General features: G+C 42.2%; 1 protein-coding gene across 7 annotated transcripts in view; it reads left to right on the top strand.

Annotated features, from left to right (window-relative positions):
• FTO (FTO alpha-ketoglutarate dependent dioxygenase) overlaps nt 1–18,872 on the top strand; it is a 250,439-nt gene that overhangs the window by 105,433 nt on the left and 126,134 nt on the right. For 6 of the 7 annotated variants that reach the window (XM_048515847.1, XM_048515840.1, XM_048515845.1 and 3 more), the window contains one exon: nt 8,591–8,715. In XM_048515847.1, the coding sequence (XP_048371804.1) occupies nt 8,591–8,715 (125 nt within the window). Of the gene's footprint in view, nt 1–8,590; nt 8,716–10,538; nt 10,676–18,872 lie in introns of those variants that run through there. The other variant, XM_048515841.1, reaches the window with a different exon arrangement.

The following is an 18,872-nucleotide window of genomic DNA, read 5'->3' as shown; positions in this document are numbered from 1 at the left end:
ACAGGAGAGAAAAGTGGGGTATAAATCCAAAATCATCTTCTTCAATGGCCTTTGAGAACCCATTCCACAGTTTGGGAGCCGCTATGGAGAAGGCTTTCGTAGATGCCAAGTGAGCCACCTTAAGCATGGGAATGATGAAAAATGACAAATTGAAAACCACAGTTAGCATATGAAGGCATATGGGGAGAGGCATTCCCTCTGGTGTGGGCCACACATGCACAGCCTACAAACAAACATACAATGGGGTACATCCAAGCATCTTTCAAGTAGCCTTTCTCCAGCTAAGAGGTCTTCCTCCAACTTCACTGGAAACACCACTTGAGTTGGAGGAAGTCTACTTTGATTGGAGGAAGGATTCAAACATGAGTGAAAGGAAAAGGCGGATATAAATATTTTGATAAATAAATACATAGGGAAATAAGCTTTCTTCAGTGTAGTGGTAGGAGGAGCTAAAATCAACCTCAATATACATAATTGACTAATGAGTTTGGTTTGTTGGGAGGATTAAGTACCAGGGCAAAAGGATCATGAATGTTGTGTTGCTTTCCTAAAGGGTGGGCTGTCAGTATGATTACTATTATATTACTGGAATTCTTATAATACCCCTGCAAAGAAGGTAGATATTATGGTCCTTATATCACCAATGTGGGAATGAGGCTGAAATGTGTGACATGCCCTAAGATTCACCTACTAGTTGCAAATGGAGGCAACACTTGAAAGGGGCACTTCCTAAATTGTTGTTCAGGTTCTTCCCTGTGGTGCTATACAAATTCTACATCTCTGTCATCTAATTTGTGAACTAACCATTATCTTGAGAAGATGAGCCAGTAATATGTGCTTATCTCAGCAGAACATTGGGCTGGAAACTTTAAGATATACTTCAGTAGTGATTCATGCCAGAAGCAGTAATTTTTTTTCTTGTTTTCCCCAAAATTAAATTAATCAGGGTAAGAAAAAAAGATCTCTCTCTCTCTCTCTCTCTCTCTCTCTCTCTCTCTCTCACATACACATACAGAGAGAATGCTTGTTTGCTTCCTAAATTACAGTTGAAGAGAAATTCAGGTACCTATCTCTGAAATTCAAATTTAACAATTTAATCTCAATAAATTTTAGTTGAATGTGAAGCCCCCTTCTTTCTGGAAGCTGCAATTCGGCCCTTCCTCTCTCCATAACAGCTACCTTGTGGCGTATGAGGGGCTAAGAGAGTTCTGAGAGAACTTTTTATACGTACAGCGTGGTGTACAGCATCTTTATATGTACAGTGTGGTGTAGTGGTTAAAAGCAGGTGGATTCTAAACTGGAGAACCAGGTTTGATTCCTCACTCCTCCACCTGAGTGGCAGAGACTTATCTGGTGAACCAGGTGTGTTTCCGCACTCCTATATTCCTGCTGAGTGACCTTGGTCTAGTCACAGTTCTTTGGAACTCTCCCAGCCCCACCTACCTCACCAGGTGTCTGTTGTGGGGAGATGAAGGGAAAGGAACTTGTAGGCCACCTTGAGTCTCCTTACAGGAGAGAAAGGCAGGGTATAAATTCAAACTCCTCCTGCTACTCCTCCTCCTCCTCTTCCTCCTCCTCCTCTTCTTCTTCTTCTTCTTCTTCTTCTTCTTCACCTTCTTCACCTTCTTCTTCTTCACCTTCTTCTTTTTCACCTTCTTGTTCTTCTTCACCTTCTTCTTCTTCTTCTTCTTCTTCTTCACCTTCTTCACCTTCTTCTTCTTCTTCTTCTTCTTCTTCTTCTTCTTCTAGTACTACTACTACTACTACTACTACTACTACTACTACTACTACTACTACTACTACTACTACTACTGCTACATAGGAAGTAGTACTCAAGCTTTATACACAGAAGTTCTCAGATTCAATTCCTGGAATGTCTCTGGAACTTTCAACTTGAGACTCTGGAGAGCTATAGCCAGTCAGTGTATATAACAGACGGTGTGACTTGGTGGAAGATATCTTCATATCTGTATTGGGAGCAAAACCAGGAGTATAAATGTTTTCAGTAAATAAATATTCTGAATATAATTTGCTTAATACTAGGTCCCATGGAATTAAGGAGAACTTATTTCCACATTAAGCGGAATATCATGAGCTTGATATTTATTTCTCCATTCCTTCTCCAAATATATAGAAGCCAACTTTTCCACTGGGGAGACAGGAATATTTATGAACTTTCCCATTAACCTGGACTACTGTACTGGTTGTATAACTCAGCAGCTTAGGAAACCTCTCTCCTCCCTTTCAGAGGATGAGACGTCCCACCAAATAATTTCTCAGGCAGAGAGAGTAATACAGATGTGTATTTTTTTAAACTAAAAAAAAATTCTCCTAAGTAAATGTTTTCCAGTGGAAAGTGCCAGCAATAACGTTTCTGCCAGAAAGTGTCAAAAATTGCCAGAAGTTTTTTTGGGGAGGCAGATTAAATGCGTGTGAGTGATTTTTAAACAGTGTCATTTTTAAGTTGGCTTGAAAAAGATACAGTATTCTTTCTCTGTGAACTGTCTAAAAAGAGGTTTGCCGTAGATTTTTAAAACGAATACATTTTTGGCAGTAGAAGCTGATTTTTTTTTTACTTTCTTAATGATATACAAATGTGTATGAGGGTGGGACCCGGAATTATCCCAAAGGGATACACACAAATGTACAACTTTTCCTGCTCTGCCACTCGGGGGACAAGGGAGGGGGTGGGGGGAAGAAAATGCCACCATCTGATATTACATGGTTCCTGATTTTATTAAGTGGGGTTTGAGCTGGTTTTATGTTATATTTTAAAGTTATTTTATACTGTGTTTAAAGTTATATTTTATATTTGTTGTTGTTCACCGCCCTGAGCCCTTCAGGGAAGGGCGGTCTATACATCCAAGAAATGAAATGAAATGAAATAAAATAAATAGGAGGTTTGTTCTATTGTATTTCAGTCACCCAGACCCCAAATTTAGTGACTGAATGCTTATGCCAAGTATGCTAGCGGGTCACAAAATAATCCCTAAATGGTGAATATCCTCATCTAACGGCACAAAGGGCTGCTTCGTTAAAAATAAACAAACAAACAAAGAACGTAAGAAAGAGCCTGCTGGATCAGCCCAGAGTCCATCTAGTCCAGCACTCTGCTACTCGCAGTGGCCCACCAGGTGCCTTTGGGAGCTCACATGCAGGATGTGAAAGCAATGGCCTTAAGAACATAAGAACATAAGAACATAAGAACTAGCCACTAACGGATCAGACCTCGAAGTCCATCTGGTTCATCCTGCAGGTAGGGAACTTATAGGCTCTCCAGATGTTCAGGAACTACAATTCCCATCAGCCCCTACCAGCATGGCCAATTGGCCATGCTGACAAGAGGCTGATGGGAATTGTAGTTCCTGAACATCTGGAGAGCCGCAGGTTCCCTACCCCTGATCTAGTCCAGCACTCTGCTACTCACAGTGGCCCACCAGGTGCCTTTGGGAGCTCACATGCAGGGTGTGAAAGCAACGGCCTGCTGCTGCTGCTGCTGCTCCCGAGCACCTGGTATGCTAACAAATAAATAAATAAGCCCACTATACGACTTTGGGATTATTATTTTTTAAAATTGAAGAGAAATGTGCATGAATGGTTTTCAGGAGGGCCCCATAGGTCAGTGATACCAGATACTATCCCTGTGTAGCTGCAACCCGGCGTTACCATAATTCATTCTCGATACAGTTTTCATATTTGTGTCAATTACTGAAAAATTGCGTAATATTGACGAATTTGTTTTTAAACTATTAACTTAATTGAAGTCTGTTTGACCCTCATACCACATCAATGTGTGTGTGTGTGGGGGGGGGGGGTTGCTTGTTTCCACAATGAAATGTTAATAATTCTATCATAATTCATTCTCAATACAATTTCATATTTGTGTATATTACTGACACATTTCATATTCCTGACAAGTTCTATTCTTGAGAATATTGTTAAAAAAACAGACTAGTTATCTTTCCCTAATAAAACCTGACGATTTGTCCCTAACTCGATAAAAGCAAGCGCGTGTTTAGCATATTCCATTTAGATTTCTTCTCCTCTGTTTCTCTTTCTTTCTTGCTTTATAGGTTTTTTACCGGTAGCTGAGGTTTTTAACTGTCGAAGTGATTTCTATGACTCTGCGGGAGAAAGCACTTAATAATAATCTCTTACCTCTCAGTTCCCCTGAGTCTGTTTTCATTGTAAGGACTGCTTATAGCTACCTGCGAGAGTGAATGTACCGACCCTCAAACAAGTCTATTAAGCCCACTGCAACAAGAAACTTGGAAGATTTGGGGAGGGGGGCGATACGCAACAATTTTGTAAACTTTCCAAAGGTCAGGAAAAAAAGGCTTTGGATAAGTATGCAGAGGCTAGAAATCAATTCCCATTTCCTATCATAAGAAACCAGTTGTTTTTAGCAGCGGTGGTTAATGTACTATACGTGAAAGATTTAAGACTCGCTGGAAAAGCTTTGCTCCTGTTTTATTGGGCTGCTATTGAAAAGCCAACAGCATAACTTCAACTAGGTGCTTTGAGATTTCTTAATGGGCTGTCAAGGGCAAGACACCAGGTCTGTGCTATACTAGCTGTTTTTCCTGTACACTAAAAACAACAGGGGCCAAAATGATCATATACAGAAGTATGAATTATTTGATGCGTTCTCTGTTCCATATGGTCAGCCATGTCTTCGGCAATTAATCATGTTGCGGAATCAGTTGAGTGCTCTCCGAAGCCTTGGAAGTCGGACCGTTTTAGTTCTACCTGTGCTAGGGTGTAAGGGCGGGGGGGCAGAAGGATCGCAGGCGTAAAATAGCAGGATGAGGAGCTCCTGGCGCCAGAGTCTGAGCAGCTGGCTTCTATAAACAATTTCTTCCCCCCACCCTCCTTGTGGTCCTCACGAGCCTGTTCCCTTCTTCCCTTCCCTTTCTTTCCCAACCGTGCAGCCGGTTTTCAACATCACATGAACCAGCCTTGCAGAAGCAGTTGGGTGAAGCTGTGAATGCGAGAATGGAGCTTGGAAAGAATAAGTCCAAATTGCTGGGTGATGATTTAGAACTTGCTGGCGGCTGGAACTAGATCGCTGCCAAATTAGTTTTCTTAATAAGCTGTGTAAACTGGGAGGGGGTGTGTTTGAAAGGATACCATTAATGCTTGCAGGGGATGCAAACTATCCTTAACATTCGGCTACGAAGATCTCCTAATCAACACCTGCTTAGATTTTATTTCCCGTTTGGATTTTAAAAAAAAGACTACTTCTAAGTTCCCTTGTCTGCCAGAATACCACCAGTTCACACGTTTGTGTATCTTTTTTCTGTAAATTATTCATTCATTTTTGGCAATGAGCTTCTGACACATTAGTCAGTCAGTATATTTACAAACTGCATGTCCTTTGTAGAAATGGCACAGAGTGATAGATAATTAACCAAGTAAAAGAATCAGCTAACTGTTCTCCGAAACATTGGAAGCTGTTGGTAATGGAGGGCCGTAGAGCAGTTGTAGACGTAACGCTCTTGAGTTTGACATCCCTGCTGATTCGACTTGAAAATACCAGTTGGATGAGTGTATGAAATTTCCTTTGCATGAATGAAAACTGTGTGACTACTTATGGGTCATTTTCTGGTTCCCTGCTTCAAATCGTATTTTTCAACCTTATTTTTTACATTAGTAGCTCAGCACTATGTGTGCAATTGACCCACATCAATTACACATGGGTGTAATTGACCCACATCACAAGCATAAACTTGAGTATACATTGTATAAAGGAATTTACACACACACACACACACACATCCATTTTACTATACAATAAAATATTTACCAACTAAGAATAAAATATATGGACCATCAATCCCACTAAAGCCCATTTTAAGTTAAAATAAAATGGGCTCAAGAAGAGGGGAAGGAAGGGCAGGGTTTTCCCCCTCTCCTATTCCCTCTTCTCTTCAGGAGAGCACCCCATATTGTTTGGGGTTGGGAAGGCTCCTGGATTGGGGGAAGGTAGGCAGGGATGGGATAGAATGTTGTGAGTCCTGTAAGCCCATTGGCTGGGGGGTCTGTCGTCGGTCATTCAATCTCTTAGGCAATTATGTTTAAGGATATATATATATGGTGGCACCATTGTTATTCATAGACAAGTGAAAAATAACAGGTCAGTCTAATTAGTTGGAGTGGGCCTTGATGTTTGAAAATACAAGGAGGCCTGTTCCCCCTCCCCCCCACACACACACTTCTGTTTGCAATTGATTATTGGCCATTAGCCAGCTTTCCTTGAAGTAGGAAGAGCTTAGCAAGGGCTCAGAGGTTTATCTTGCTAATCTCTTTGGAGAAGACTAACAAGTGCATTAGATCGCCTGGTGAAAACCTCATTTGTTGACAAAATAAAGTGGGGCCCTGGAATGGAACTGTCCCATCTACCAGTTTAACTCCAGCCATGAACATTATTTGTTTTCTGCAACGCCATCTGTTGCATCCCCAAGGAAACCGTGGCAAGGCCCTGAAGGTACAGAAGTGGTTTCGACAGGGGCTGGGAGCTTTGTCAGGGTGCTAAGTTATTGATGATCCTAGCTAATCCGAGAAAACAGTTTGTGGATGTCCAGCTTCAAGCTGTGATTTGTTATCTCTCTGTTTGGACCTGTCTCGGATGTGTTTTTGCCAGGACAGATTGCAGAGGAAAGATAGCTTCCTTAAACATTAGCCTCCTTGAAAAATTCTCCCGCTGAAAGACTGGTGAGATAAGGCAGACTTGCATGCTCTTGTTTATTTGTTCTATTGACCTCACATCCCAAGCTATCCCAAGCACATATTGGGGATGAAGAGGAGACCCCCAAACTGAAGTTTACAGAGCTGAAGACTTCACTCAGCAATGGGTAAAACAAGGGACTATTATCTGTCATTAAAGATCATTAAATGAATGAAACGCCTGAAGTTGACCTTTCTTTGATGGGACGTACAACCTCGTTCAAAAGATGATTTCCCCCATCTTTTTAGGATCAGGGCTGGGGCCAAGAGAGCTTCTTTCTTCATCGCTATCAGTGTTCCTTAGAGGAAATGGCTCTCTCAGTTGATAACATCTTCTTGAACCATTGACCTCTGACAGTCATGGTGTATCCTTTCACCTTCTAACCTTTATTAAATGCAGACTTCTACAATATGATGCAGCTGGGTGGTACACTGTTTCAGTGGATGTCTTGTTGGTGTCTGTGGGCTTTAGCCATCCACAGATTAGACAAGGCAGAATCTTTTTTTGGTTCTTTTGTTTTTTTTCATTCTGAGAACCATCATGGCAAAGTGGTTAAGAGCAGTGGACTCCAGTCTGGAGAACCGGTTTTGATTCTCTACTCTTCCACATGAGTGGCAGACTCCAATCTACTTAACTAGAACTGTCTCCCCACACTTACACATGAAGCCTGTAGGTGAACTTGGTCTAGTCAGCTTTCTCAGGACTCTTTCAGCCCCTCCTACCTCACAAGGTGCCTGTTGTAGGGAGGGGAAGGGAAGTTTATAAACTGCTTTGAGACTCCTTACAATTGAGAAAAGCAGCATATAAATCCAAACTACTACTGTTCTTCCTCTCATTCTTATTATATTTTCCCCCATTTTTCATTTTGTTCAAGAACATCATTTCATGGTTACTACCTGAATGTGATTTGATTATTTTTCTCCCTGAAGAGTGCTCGGTTGATCAGTATATCAAAGCAGATGCTTTGAATGTGCTCAGAAAGACGATCTGGAAGCTCTCATCCTGATCTCGTTTGTAGTCATGTGCAAAGCATGGCACCAGTAGGCCCCAATGGTCCCTATATGATCTTGATAGCAGCACACTATAGATAGCAGCACACTATAGATGGATAGCAGTCCATCGCGTTCAACAGAGACAGGATGAGTTTGGTTGTCCAGTCTTGGCCAGACAATGACTCTTAGCGTGTGTGGGGTAGGAACAAAAAAGATACAGAGCATGGAAGGCAGAGCTCCCGCCTAGAGTTGGCCTAGAAGAAAACGGGTGGGGCAGATGGTCAGGTGTGGTCTGGAGAGCTCCAAAGAAGACAGCTTCTTCCATCTTATCCCTTGGTACTGTGGTGCAAGAGATGAAGAATTTCAGATGCCACCATTTTAGCTGAACATGACCGACGGATTTCTTCCAAAGGCCCCATCTACTGCCATAGCATAGAAGTCTTCCTATTGCCAGCCATGCTTTTGGTGGGATTCTTGTTATCTCGAGTGAGGAAGAACCAATAAACAATACCTTTGTTTGCAATCTTGCAGCAACAATCTGGGTTTGGACAAAGTAACAGTAAGTTACCAAAGCAAGAGGGAATAACAGTATTCTGCCTGACAAAAATGCCCCAATCCGTTGTGTTATTTAAGTCAACAGGGCTTTACGGTTTAGTGCATTTTATATCCAGTTTTGTTGAATTCCAAATATATTGTAGCCATTTTTGACCATCATTTACTGTATTGATTTGCAAGTAGTGTGGATGTAATAAAAAGGGGGAACATTGATTTACTGTCTACATTTGGTTATGGGCTTTTTAATTAATTTTATGCTTTGTTTCCTCTTTTGGGGATGACAATATTTATGGTGTTTTCTCTCCCCCACCCCAAGACAAGCCTACTGCTCTGCGAAATCAGAAAAGGAGAACAGATGGACGAACAAAGAAACAAAAGAATTGACTGCGTGTTGCCCCTTCTTATCCAACGGCACGAACTTCGCCAGGAATGGCTGGCAAGGTAAGCCAGTGTGAGACATAATGGGACCATCTATTCCTTCAGGAGCAAGTGTGTATATATACACCAGAATATGTATATGCATACCAAAGTACTTTGCATGACCAAAATCCAGACAGAAAAATACAATTTCATGCAGCATTATTGCCTCCCTTCCTGTGAACTTTATTGCATTATTTTCATTTCAAGGAAAAGTAATTGTAAATACCTGTTCCTTTCCCTCCCACCATCTTGCTGACTAATATATTTGTTATTGAAATCTTGACTGTCGGAAGGACTTCTGACCATGGAGTGTGACCTGTCTGCTTTCACTCAAAGCTGCTTATGGAGGGATCATGGAAAGACCATGAGCCACAGAAATCTGCCACAGGAAGGGTGGGAATCAACCTATGCCCCTCCTGGTGTAATGAATTCTCTTCCAAATTAACAGCAACTACTCCTTGGCTCATTCCGCACATGCAGAATAATGCACTTTCAAACTGCTTTCAATGCTCTTTGAAGCTGTGCGGAATGGCAAAATCCACTTGCAAACAGTTGTGAAAGTGGTTTGAAAACACATTATTTTGCGTGTGCGGAAGGGGCCCTTGATAAACAGAACCTTCGTGTGGCTCCATCCTTCAGCCCTAACCTTTCACAATAATTTACTGACAGAGCCTCACACTTTCGAAATGCAGTCATACTTTGCTGGGAGTTCAAGATTCGCTCATATTTGTGCAACTTCTGAGCAAACAGCCATGTTAAATTCACAATTAGTTTATTTTAAAAAATGGAAATATAGCTATGTCTGCTGTGTATATAGCCCATTGGATTGACAGAGGACCGGCTATTCATTATTTTCAAAATATCAGGATGGATCGTTTTGCAAAATGTTTTCACATTAGAACTCATCCACCAAACCTGTAAGTATATGTCGACTTGTCCTGTTTCTAATGGAGGAGGTAATAGATTGCCCTACCACCTTGCAGATAAGGATGATGTGGAGTTGCAAAATTAAAATTAAAATGGAATGTTTAAATAGAGAAAACTGTCCAGGTAGCCTAGACTGGCCTTCTCTCCAACATGTTGGGAGAACCACACCTGGTGCATGTGTTTCCCTTGAAAAGTAGCAGAGCGGCACAGAGGAGCTTTCAAACACAGGGGAAGCTTACCTGCTGGGCACCTGCACGCGTTGGCTTCAAACTCTTGCTAGGAGAAAAGAACTTCAGACACAAAAGAAAGTCAAGGAAAGTGGATTTGTAGTTTCTAATCTAATGAAAAGAGTATTTATTAGTGAACTCCATTCTGGATAGAAAGGTGGAGAGATAGGTTCACTATCTATTCTAATCTAGCTGGATGGAGGCGGATGCGTAGGAGACACATCCTCTCCCTAGGCATGGCGAAGGTAAGATGGAGAGGTTCTGAGAAGAAGGTGGAAGCAAGGGAGGAAGTCCCTAAGACCGTGGTGGCGAACCTTTGGCACTCCAGATGTTATGGACTACAATTCCCATCAGCCCCTACCAGCATGGCCAGTTGGCCATGCTGGCAGGGGCTGATGGGAATTGTAGTCCATAACATCTGGAGTGCCAAAGGTTCGCCACCACTGCCCTAAGAGTATCAGTCTACATCAGGGGTAGGGAACCTGCGGCTCTCCAGATGTTCAGGAACTACAATTCCCATCAGCCCCTTTCAGCATGGCCAATTGGGATAGAGTCAGCATGATAGAGTAAAGGTGACAAATTCCTAAGTCCCTTTCTAGCCACTAGCTCGCTAGTAAAAAACCGCTCTGTAGGATGAGGCAGGAAACAGCGTAAAGTCCCTTTCTTCCAACACAGCATAGTGATTTTCAGCTTACAGGAAGGGCTGTTTGTTTTCTACGAAGGAGTATTCTACAACGTGGGTCTCCTCAACTGCAGCTGGAAATGGTACCATCCTACCAGAGGCCTGCCTCTCAGAGTGACTGCGAATCTGTAGCCAGAAATGTGGTTATGGTAGGTGGGGGCCTTGGGTGTACTGTGGGGTCAGTGTCAGCAGAAACATAGATGTCAGTATTGTTGTGCGTTTAAAGTTACTTAATCCCTCAAATTATAGTTTGGAGGTTTAGCTGGATTAAAATTTCAAAGCAAATAGCAATCTCTTGCAAAACTATCTGTTATTCACAGCATGTTATGCAAGGATGTTAATTTTCCCTGGCAGGCTGTTCTTTTCACTTCTCAGGCCAGAACATAACTTCATATTACTCTTCATGAGCGGTTTGTTTGGCTCCCTGGGCTCCTGGTTGACCTGGTCCCTTGTAATTTAGCTATTCCCCCTCATATGATTCATTCTCTACAAGCCTGTGAGGTAATCAAGGATAAGTATGTGCTTGGCCTGAGGTCATCCAGCAAGCTTCTGAGGCATGAGAGGAGGTTCACTGTTGGGAAGAAATAATTTAAAAAGTAAAAGAGGAGGAGTTTGGATTTATACCCCACCTTTCTCTCCTGTAAGGAGACTCGAGGTGGCTTACAAGCTTCTTTTCCCTTTCTCTCCCCACAACAGACACCTTGTGAGGTAGGTGGGGTTCAGAGAGTTCTCAGAGAACTGTGACTAGCCCAGGGTCACCCAGCAGGAATGCAGGAGTGCAGAAACACATCTGGTCCACCAGGTAAGCCTCTGCCACTGAGGGGAAGGAGTGGGGAATCAAACCCGGTTCTGCAGATTAGAATCCACCTGTTCTTAACCACTACTCCACTGGCTCTAATGCACTAGTGCATTAAACGTAATAGCTTAAGAGAGAACCCATGTGGTATAGCAGTTAAGGGGTTGGACAAGGACCTGGGAAACCCATGGTCAAATCCCCACGTGCAGTGGCAGCTTGCTGGGTGACCCTAGGTTGGTCATACACTCTCAACCCAGATCCTCAATGGGAGACTTCCAGGGAACACCAGAATTGTAATGTGGAGGCAAGCAATGGCAAACTACCTCCAAACGTCTCTTGCCTGGAAAACACCACCTGGGGTTGCCATAAGTCAGCTGTGATTTGAAGGCAAAATGCTTAAGGCATCTTGATTCATGTCCATTGCTGGCTGCAGGTTTTGTGCACCTGAAAATTGGGTCCCGCTCAGGTAACCTGTTTCTCCTCAGTGTGTTCCATTTACCAGTCTGAGGAGTTAGGGTTTTTTTTTTAGTCATTTCTGTTCGAGAGCCTTCAGCCCCTTGTTTCAGGCTCAGCCTCTCAGCTCAGAAGTCTAAAGGAGGAATAAATGAAACAAAGATAAAGTAACCAGTTTAACAAGAAAGCATAACAGACATAATTCACAGAGTGGATCAATTTGAGCAGAACAAATAATCACCGCATAGCAGCAGGAGGAGACTCGGGGTATGGCGGGCATGGAAGTTCTCTCTTACAGAGAATCTGGTTACACAATTTCTGGATTTTTCCCCTTACAACTAACCATTTAATCAGAAGCTGGAGCCAGGAGACATAATTTAGCCTCTAAGGGGAAAAAATGTTAAGTACTTTGCAGGCATTGGGAGCGGCGGGGGGACTGACGGACGGGGATTGGGGGGGGGGGGGTTGAGGGTTAGCAGGAGACAAAGAGCAGACCTCATTAAAACTAAACACCTGAAAGAAAGTTTCAAGAGGACGGTGTCTTGAAAGCTTAGAAAAGATGGTTCCCCCCCCTCCAAGTATTAAATAACTATGAATTGAGTTCTCCCCCCCCCCACTCCCAAGTATCCATTTGATGTTTCTCGTCAAGCTGACTTATCTTAAAGAGTCTCATCCCGGCTATCCCCATAAGCAGGCAGTTACCCTCAGCTGCATTTTTTTACCTCTTCAAAGGTACAGCGAGATGCCTGGAACGACGTCCTGGCGATAGTAGCCGTAGAGTGCGCTGCCACAGTGGTGAAAGTTATAAAACATCCTCCGTGGCCCTGGCGGAGCGGCCTGTGTTTTAGAGATCAGCCCATTGTGTACTTTGGCATTACATGAGAAAAATGTGCTTCGACAGGAAATAATTAGCGCTTGTCAAAGGGCAGGCAATAGGTTATAGTATTTTTACTTTCAGCAAGCTATCAGGGGATCAGCTAGATTAGATAATAGATTTTCCTCCCTCTCCTCGCTCTCTGGAAGTTAAATACAGATGACTCTAATTACCTTACACTGCACATTAGAGAAGACATATTATGAACAATGCAACTTTGAGAAATTTAGGTCAAGTAGATGGGAGAGAGAGAGAGAGAGAAAGCAGCCAGAGGGAGGGAAATAGGTCCTTTATGTAAATGTCGGGGCACGTATATCAGCTTCCTGTAGTTCTGCTTTAGTGCAAATCCAGTAGGTCAGAATGTGTCCTTTGCTAAAGCCTGGAACATCCCGAGTTAGCAGGATCCAAATGGCTGGTGTTTGTCTCACAATTGGTCTGTCGTGTCGGGTGGACAATGGAGGGGCAATAGCAGGTAGTAGGGCTGTGTCACCATTTTGTGAAGGGGAGACGTAAAATCCATATAACGTGGTCACAAGTGCTGAATCCATTTCCCTATTGTGTTGCCATTTTGTGAAGGGGAGGAATAAAAACCGCATATTTTGTGGTCGCAAGTGCTGAATCTATTTCCCTGGGGATCTATGCTTCTGTTTCAAATGTTAAGGTGGCAGCCCTCATGGTGGACAATGCTTGCAGAAATCTACAAAAAAGATGCTAGAGAGGTAGTTCAGTAATGTTCAAGGCTTTGAATTCTGAGGCCTTCGCTTTCGTATCTGGCTGCACCCGGTAAAATTGTGCACATTTACTTGACTTTGCATAATAATATTTAGTATTTGGGAGCACTTATAGTGTTCACTGTACTGCAATCCTTATATCAGTTCTACAAGGTGGGCCACAGTTACTGTCTTCAAAGCGTAAAACACTAAAATAGCTAGACTTGAGTCCAGTAGTCCTTACAGACCAACAATATTTTCAGAACATAATGTTTTGAGAGTCAAAGCTCTTTTTTAAAAATCAGAGCCCTCGCTAATCTCTGGCCCTTTCCGCACAGCTTTTAAAACATTTCCAGTCAGGAAGTGAAACATTTCCTCCATGGAGTTCCACATTGGGGTTTTGTTTTGTTTTTTGCCTTTTGGTTTCAAAAACATTTTATTTCCAGTCTGAAAAGGTTTTTTTTAGAAAGCCTTTTTATAACAGTAGACAAATACTGATCTTGATAGACTGGTATTTAAACCAATAATAAATTGGAAAACAATTCAATCTTTGTTTTCTGAATAACAACTCAAAAATATTGTCAATATAGTTCAACAGGTAAGCATATAGGCTACTTGGCTATATCCAAAACATGCTGATACACAAGCCTCGATATAAAGTGCACAGTGCGTTTATTGTGCTAGTGTGATTCCTATAAACATCCACTTATCACTGTACCTAACAGACTACCACTATACACTATTGCCTAATTCTTACATATATATATATTTATTCATATGTTATGAACTGTATTCATAACATACAGTTTAGACATACAATTAAATATACAAACATCCAAGAACCCATTAAGAATGTGGCGGTTGGGGGTGTTAGCCCTTCCAGTTAATGCAGTTTGATTATATTAGCTTCCTATTTTTACTCTGTGTACTGCAAGTTGTGCAATAATAATCTTCTTATTGTATCTGGAATTCTGGACACACACCGGTTTTTATGCCTAATAAAGGTTTTGTATTTGGAAAATTATATTAGCTTCCTCCTCTTCTTAGACCATGAAAACAAAAACCACTCAATTGTTCATCACAAAATTGCAGTTAGGCACAAGGCTTGAAGGCCATCCAAATAGATAAACTTCTCATTTCTCTCTTTGTGTACCAGCAGGATATATCTTTGTGTTTTGGAACTTATCCACTATACCCCATTGGATATTACTTGGCTATATCCATCGGAGGTTTGATAGCCAAATAGCCTACCTACTTACCTATTGAACTATATTGACAATATTTTGAGTTGTTACCGGGAAAGCAAAGATAGAATTGCATTCCAATTTATTATTGGCTTAAACATTATTCGTTTTGAGAGTATAAATATGCATATGGATACACAGACAACACATCCACTCAATGTCTGTTGTCTGTTGGAAGCTTCCAGTTGGGGTGTCTATTATTTCCAGAGTGTCTCCGAACACAGATGCACAACCCTTTGGTGATGAAGGGTGGGATGGATATAAATAGGCAGGGAGGAGATGAATCTGCTCCGAGTGTTAACAGAAACAGCCCAAAGGTTTTCTATGAGCTTGGCGTTTGTTTATTCTGCAAGATAGGGTCTGACGGACAGATTGTTATAGCTGTTAAAGAGCTGCTTGAGCCCTCTGAACTGACCCCTTCTTGACCTCTGCTTGTCAAAGGTCATCTTTCTGTTAATAAAGTAAAGGAAGCCTTTTGCAGCCTACTGTAGGGCCAGAAAGCAAAAGAACACAGGCTGTGTATTTCGGGCAAACCACACGAGGGGAGGCGGGGAGGAGGGGAAAAAAACATTGTTGTCTTTTAGGGTCACCGTCCGATAATGAAAATTATTACCAAATTGTATGGAAGTTTAACCGCAATAAGGGAGAATGGGGAAGTGGAGCCAAGCCTATTGGGTTTGATAAATGAAGTGTGAAGTTGCCCATCTGGTTTGAGAGACTCCTTTCGCCTCCCCTCCCCCTTTGACCAAAGGGAAGCATTTAAAAATAACCATGGTACATATAGAACCAGTGACCCAGAAGGAGAGCTGGAATAGATTAAGATTTAATGGTGACCGTAGAAGCCGTGATCACGTGTGGAGGGAGACAAAGAGAAAACAGGGAAAGTGCTGTTTAATATCTTGATCTTTTAATATAAATAAATAAATAAATAAATAAATAAATAAATAAATAAATAAATAAATAAATAAATAAATATGAAAGTCTTTATGCCTTTTGCTTTTCTTTTTTAAGTCCACAAAAATAACGTCTCTATTTGCTTTTGATTGTGGGGGCCGAGACCCATTTGGTGTCCATCTGGAAAGATGGGAGAGGGAGGGGACGGAGAATTATTCGGCAATTAAACTCTCTTCAAACCCGTATTATGGTCTGCAGATTGGAGAATTCATAAAGCACAGATGATGGGAAGGGGACTCTGGGTAGAAAGGGGAAGAGGACTTTGAGCTAAAAATCGTGTTCTTTGTACTGGACCATGTAAACTTTAGTTTAGTTGGGTGATTAGGCGAATGGCTGAAGACGATGTTTCTGTATTCCATGGAGGAAGCACCATGGGTGATTCATTATTTATTGGACAAACGTCTTCCCGTTTTTCACTTCTTGGTTGAAAAACGGTTGTTACTGGAAACCAGACAAATTATCTAGGTTTTCCAGCTGTGGGTTGAGAAATTATTGTAGATTTTGGGGTGGAGCCTGAGGAGGGGGGTGGAGGGCTTCCCATGGTGTATGATGCCATTGCCTCTGCCCTCCAAAGCAGCCATTTTCTTCCTCAGCAAGAAAATGGAAGCTCTATAGGGGCCTGTGACTAAGGCTGTCAGCTCTGAGTTAGAACTTCCTGATGTTTTGAGGGTGGACCTTGGGGAGGGGTGACAGCAAGGTGAGTCCAAAGCAGGGGTCTTCAAACTATGGCCCTCCAGATGTTCATAGACTACAATTCCCATGAGCCTTACCACTTGGCCATGCTGGCAGGGGCTGATGGGAATTGTAGTCCATGAACATCTGGAGGGCCATAGTTTGAAGACCCCTGGTCCAAAGCATCCTGTTTCCTCCAAGAGGAAACCTCCAAGACCATCCAAAGCAGCTGTTTCCTCCAAGAGAGCTGATTTTTGTAATCTGGGGATCACTTGTAATTGTGGGAGATCTTTAGGCCCCAAATGGAGGTTGGCAGTCCTGGTTCAGTTTATGTGTATGATGGGAACAACTGCTGCTGTTGGATTATCTGTTCCTTGGAAATATCTACAAGCATTGAGGAGCACTGAAGTAGATCCTACCCTTATCCTACAACTCCACTGAGCAAAGTTTGGAGTCTTTCTCCAACTTAGGCAGCTCTTGTATTGGAAGAAAAGCCATTTATGTTGATGGAAGGCTTCAAACTTTCCTCAGAAGTGTGATAGGATCCACTCAGTATGGCACAGTGGTTACACTATTGGACTAGGATCCCAGCTACCCAGTTTTGAAACCCTACTCTTTTGTGAAAACTTGCTGGGTGACCTTGGGCCAATCACACCCTCTTAGCCTAACTTACGTCACACATTGTTGCAAGGATAAAATGGAGGAGAAGAGAACAATGCAAAGCACTTTCTCAGTGTGGGGAAAAATGAGATATAAATGATCTGAATTAACAACAATTAATAAGTATTTTTGCTTAGAATGAGGGAGAAGCTTATAGGAAATTAAAAGGTCAACTATTGGATAGAGAGTTCTCTACCCTAATCACCGCAGCCAAGAAAATGTGTTCCCCCCTGTATTTTTCTCTCCCACTTGGCACACTACCTGTATTGCTTAATAAACCCCGTTCAAAGGAGAGCCATGATGCTCGCCAGGTTTAATGTTATGCCTTCTGCCTTGTTGCATGGCAGATTTAATAAAACTGAAGAAAAGGCTAAAAAGATTTGGTTGCCCAGAAGTGTAACAATGCAGCTCAGATTGAATCTCTGGCTCCACCAATTACTACACTGTGTCCCAGGATTCAAGAGAAATCCAGATCCAAGTATGTGAATCTTACTCCTTTGACAATTTACCCCATCCTCCCGATTTGAATTAGATTACAACTTACTTGTTGGACAACCCTGATCCTTCTCTCTGTATGATAGTGGCAGACTTTCTCCTGGAAATTACCAAACGCCATTAGATTTCCTTTGACCTAACATTTATTTCCTGTTTTGTATATGCTTTTTAATCCGTTTTTATTATTGTTGTACTGTTGTCTATGCCAATAAAGGCTTGCTTGAATGAGGGGAGGATTTGACACAAGAGCTTGTTCCAGTGGACTTCTTGCTTTAGAGAAAGCACCACTTTTAACAAAATGGTTCTGTGGCATTCAACTCATCGAGTATTTTCAAATCCTCCCTTAGACTCCAGCTGCATTTTAATCAGAGAGTAGTTCTCAAAGGCCAGAGCTAGGATATCTCTCCAGCGATTGTGCCGGCATAGAATAGGCATTCAGATAACAAGGAATCTTAGGCATTGTCATGTTTTGAATAATTGGGCTGATACTGTAAACATGAGAAACTCTTAATAAAAGGCTATGGCCCAAAGCAAATAATTATTCCTTTGGTTCATTCAGTCATAGCAGGAAAGCGTTAATTGATTCAAGTTATTGATTCTGAACAGGGATGAATCTGAGTTCCTTTGCCTGGTTGAAATAACAGAGTGGAGGGGGGGGGGGCACACATGCATACTGTGTTTTATAAGAACATTAATACGATCAACAAACAGTTTATAGATCGGGTTACTCTAGCAGAATTCTAAAGCGCTCCAACGAATCGGGTTATTGACCAAATTAAATTGTCTTTGTGTTTGATTTAGGAAAATTTGCTTCCCTCCCACAGTAACATTCTGACTTACAATCTATACTGAGCATGCCCAGTCTCGCTCTTCTTACTACAGACATTTGCTTCTCCATCTCATAGTTACCACTGACGAAACTGTCCAGTTATGGCTCTGTCAGATCAGTGGGACAGACGTGAATGGAGACCATCTGAGGCTTACCCACTCAGTTACCATCAAGGCCTAAAGATGTATGTGTTTTCATAAACACATACCCAAATACCCAGCATTCAACGGCTTTTCTGTTCTAACCGACTTTCTATGCTGGTTCTATACCTTCCTGATAATTTTGATGGACTAGAGCCGTGGTGGCGAACCTTTGGCACTCCAGATGTTATGGACTACAATTCCCATCAGCCCCTGCCAGCATGGCCAATTGGAGAACTTGTAGCAAAACATGGCCAATTGGCCATGCTGGCAGAGGCTGATGGGAATTGTAGTCCATAACATCTGGAGTGCCAAAGGTTCGCCACCACTGGACTAGAGTGTAACACTGGAGAGCGTGCTGGACTTTGAGAGGGAAGAATGTTCCTGGCCCCAAAGCTGCATCAGAAGCAGTATTATGTAGTGGTAAGAGCAGATGTCCATCACCTTTTTGAGCCCATGGCCACTGTTTGAATTTGGGCACAGTTTGGTGGGCACAACCACAAAACGGCAGAGTC

The sequence above is a fragment of the Sphaerodactylus townsendi genome, linkage group LG14, assembly GCF_021028975.2.
Source record: "Sphaerodactylus townsendi isolate TG3544 linkage group LG14, MPM_Stown_v2.3, whole genome shotgun sequence".
NCBI lineage: Eukaryota > Metazoa > Chordata > Lepidosauria > Squamata > Sphaerodactylidae > Sphaerodactylus > Sphaerodactylus townsendi.
The sequence above is the reverse complement of the archived record's forward strand: the minus strand, read 5'-3'. Positions and strand labels throughout refer to the sequence as shown.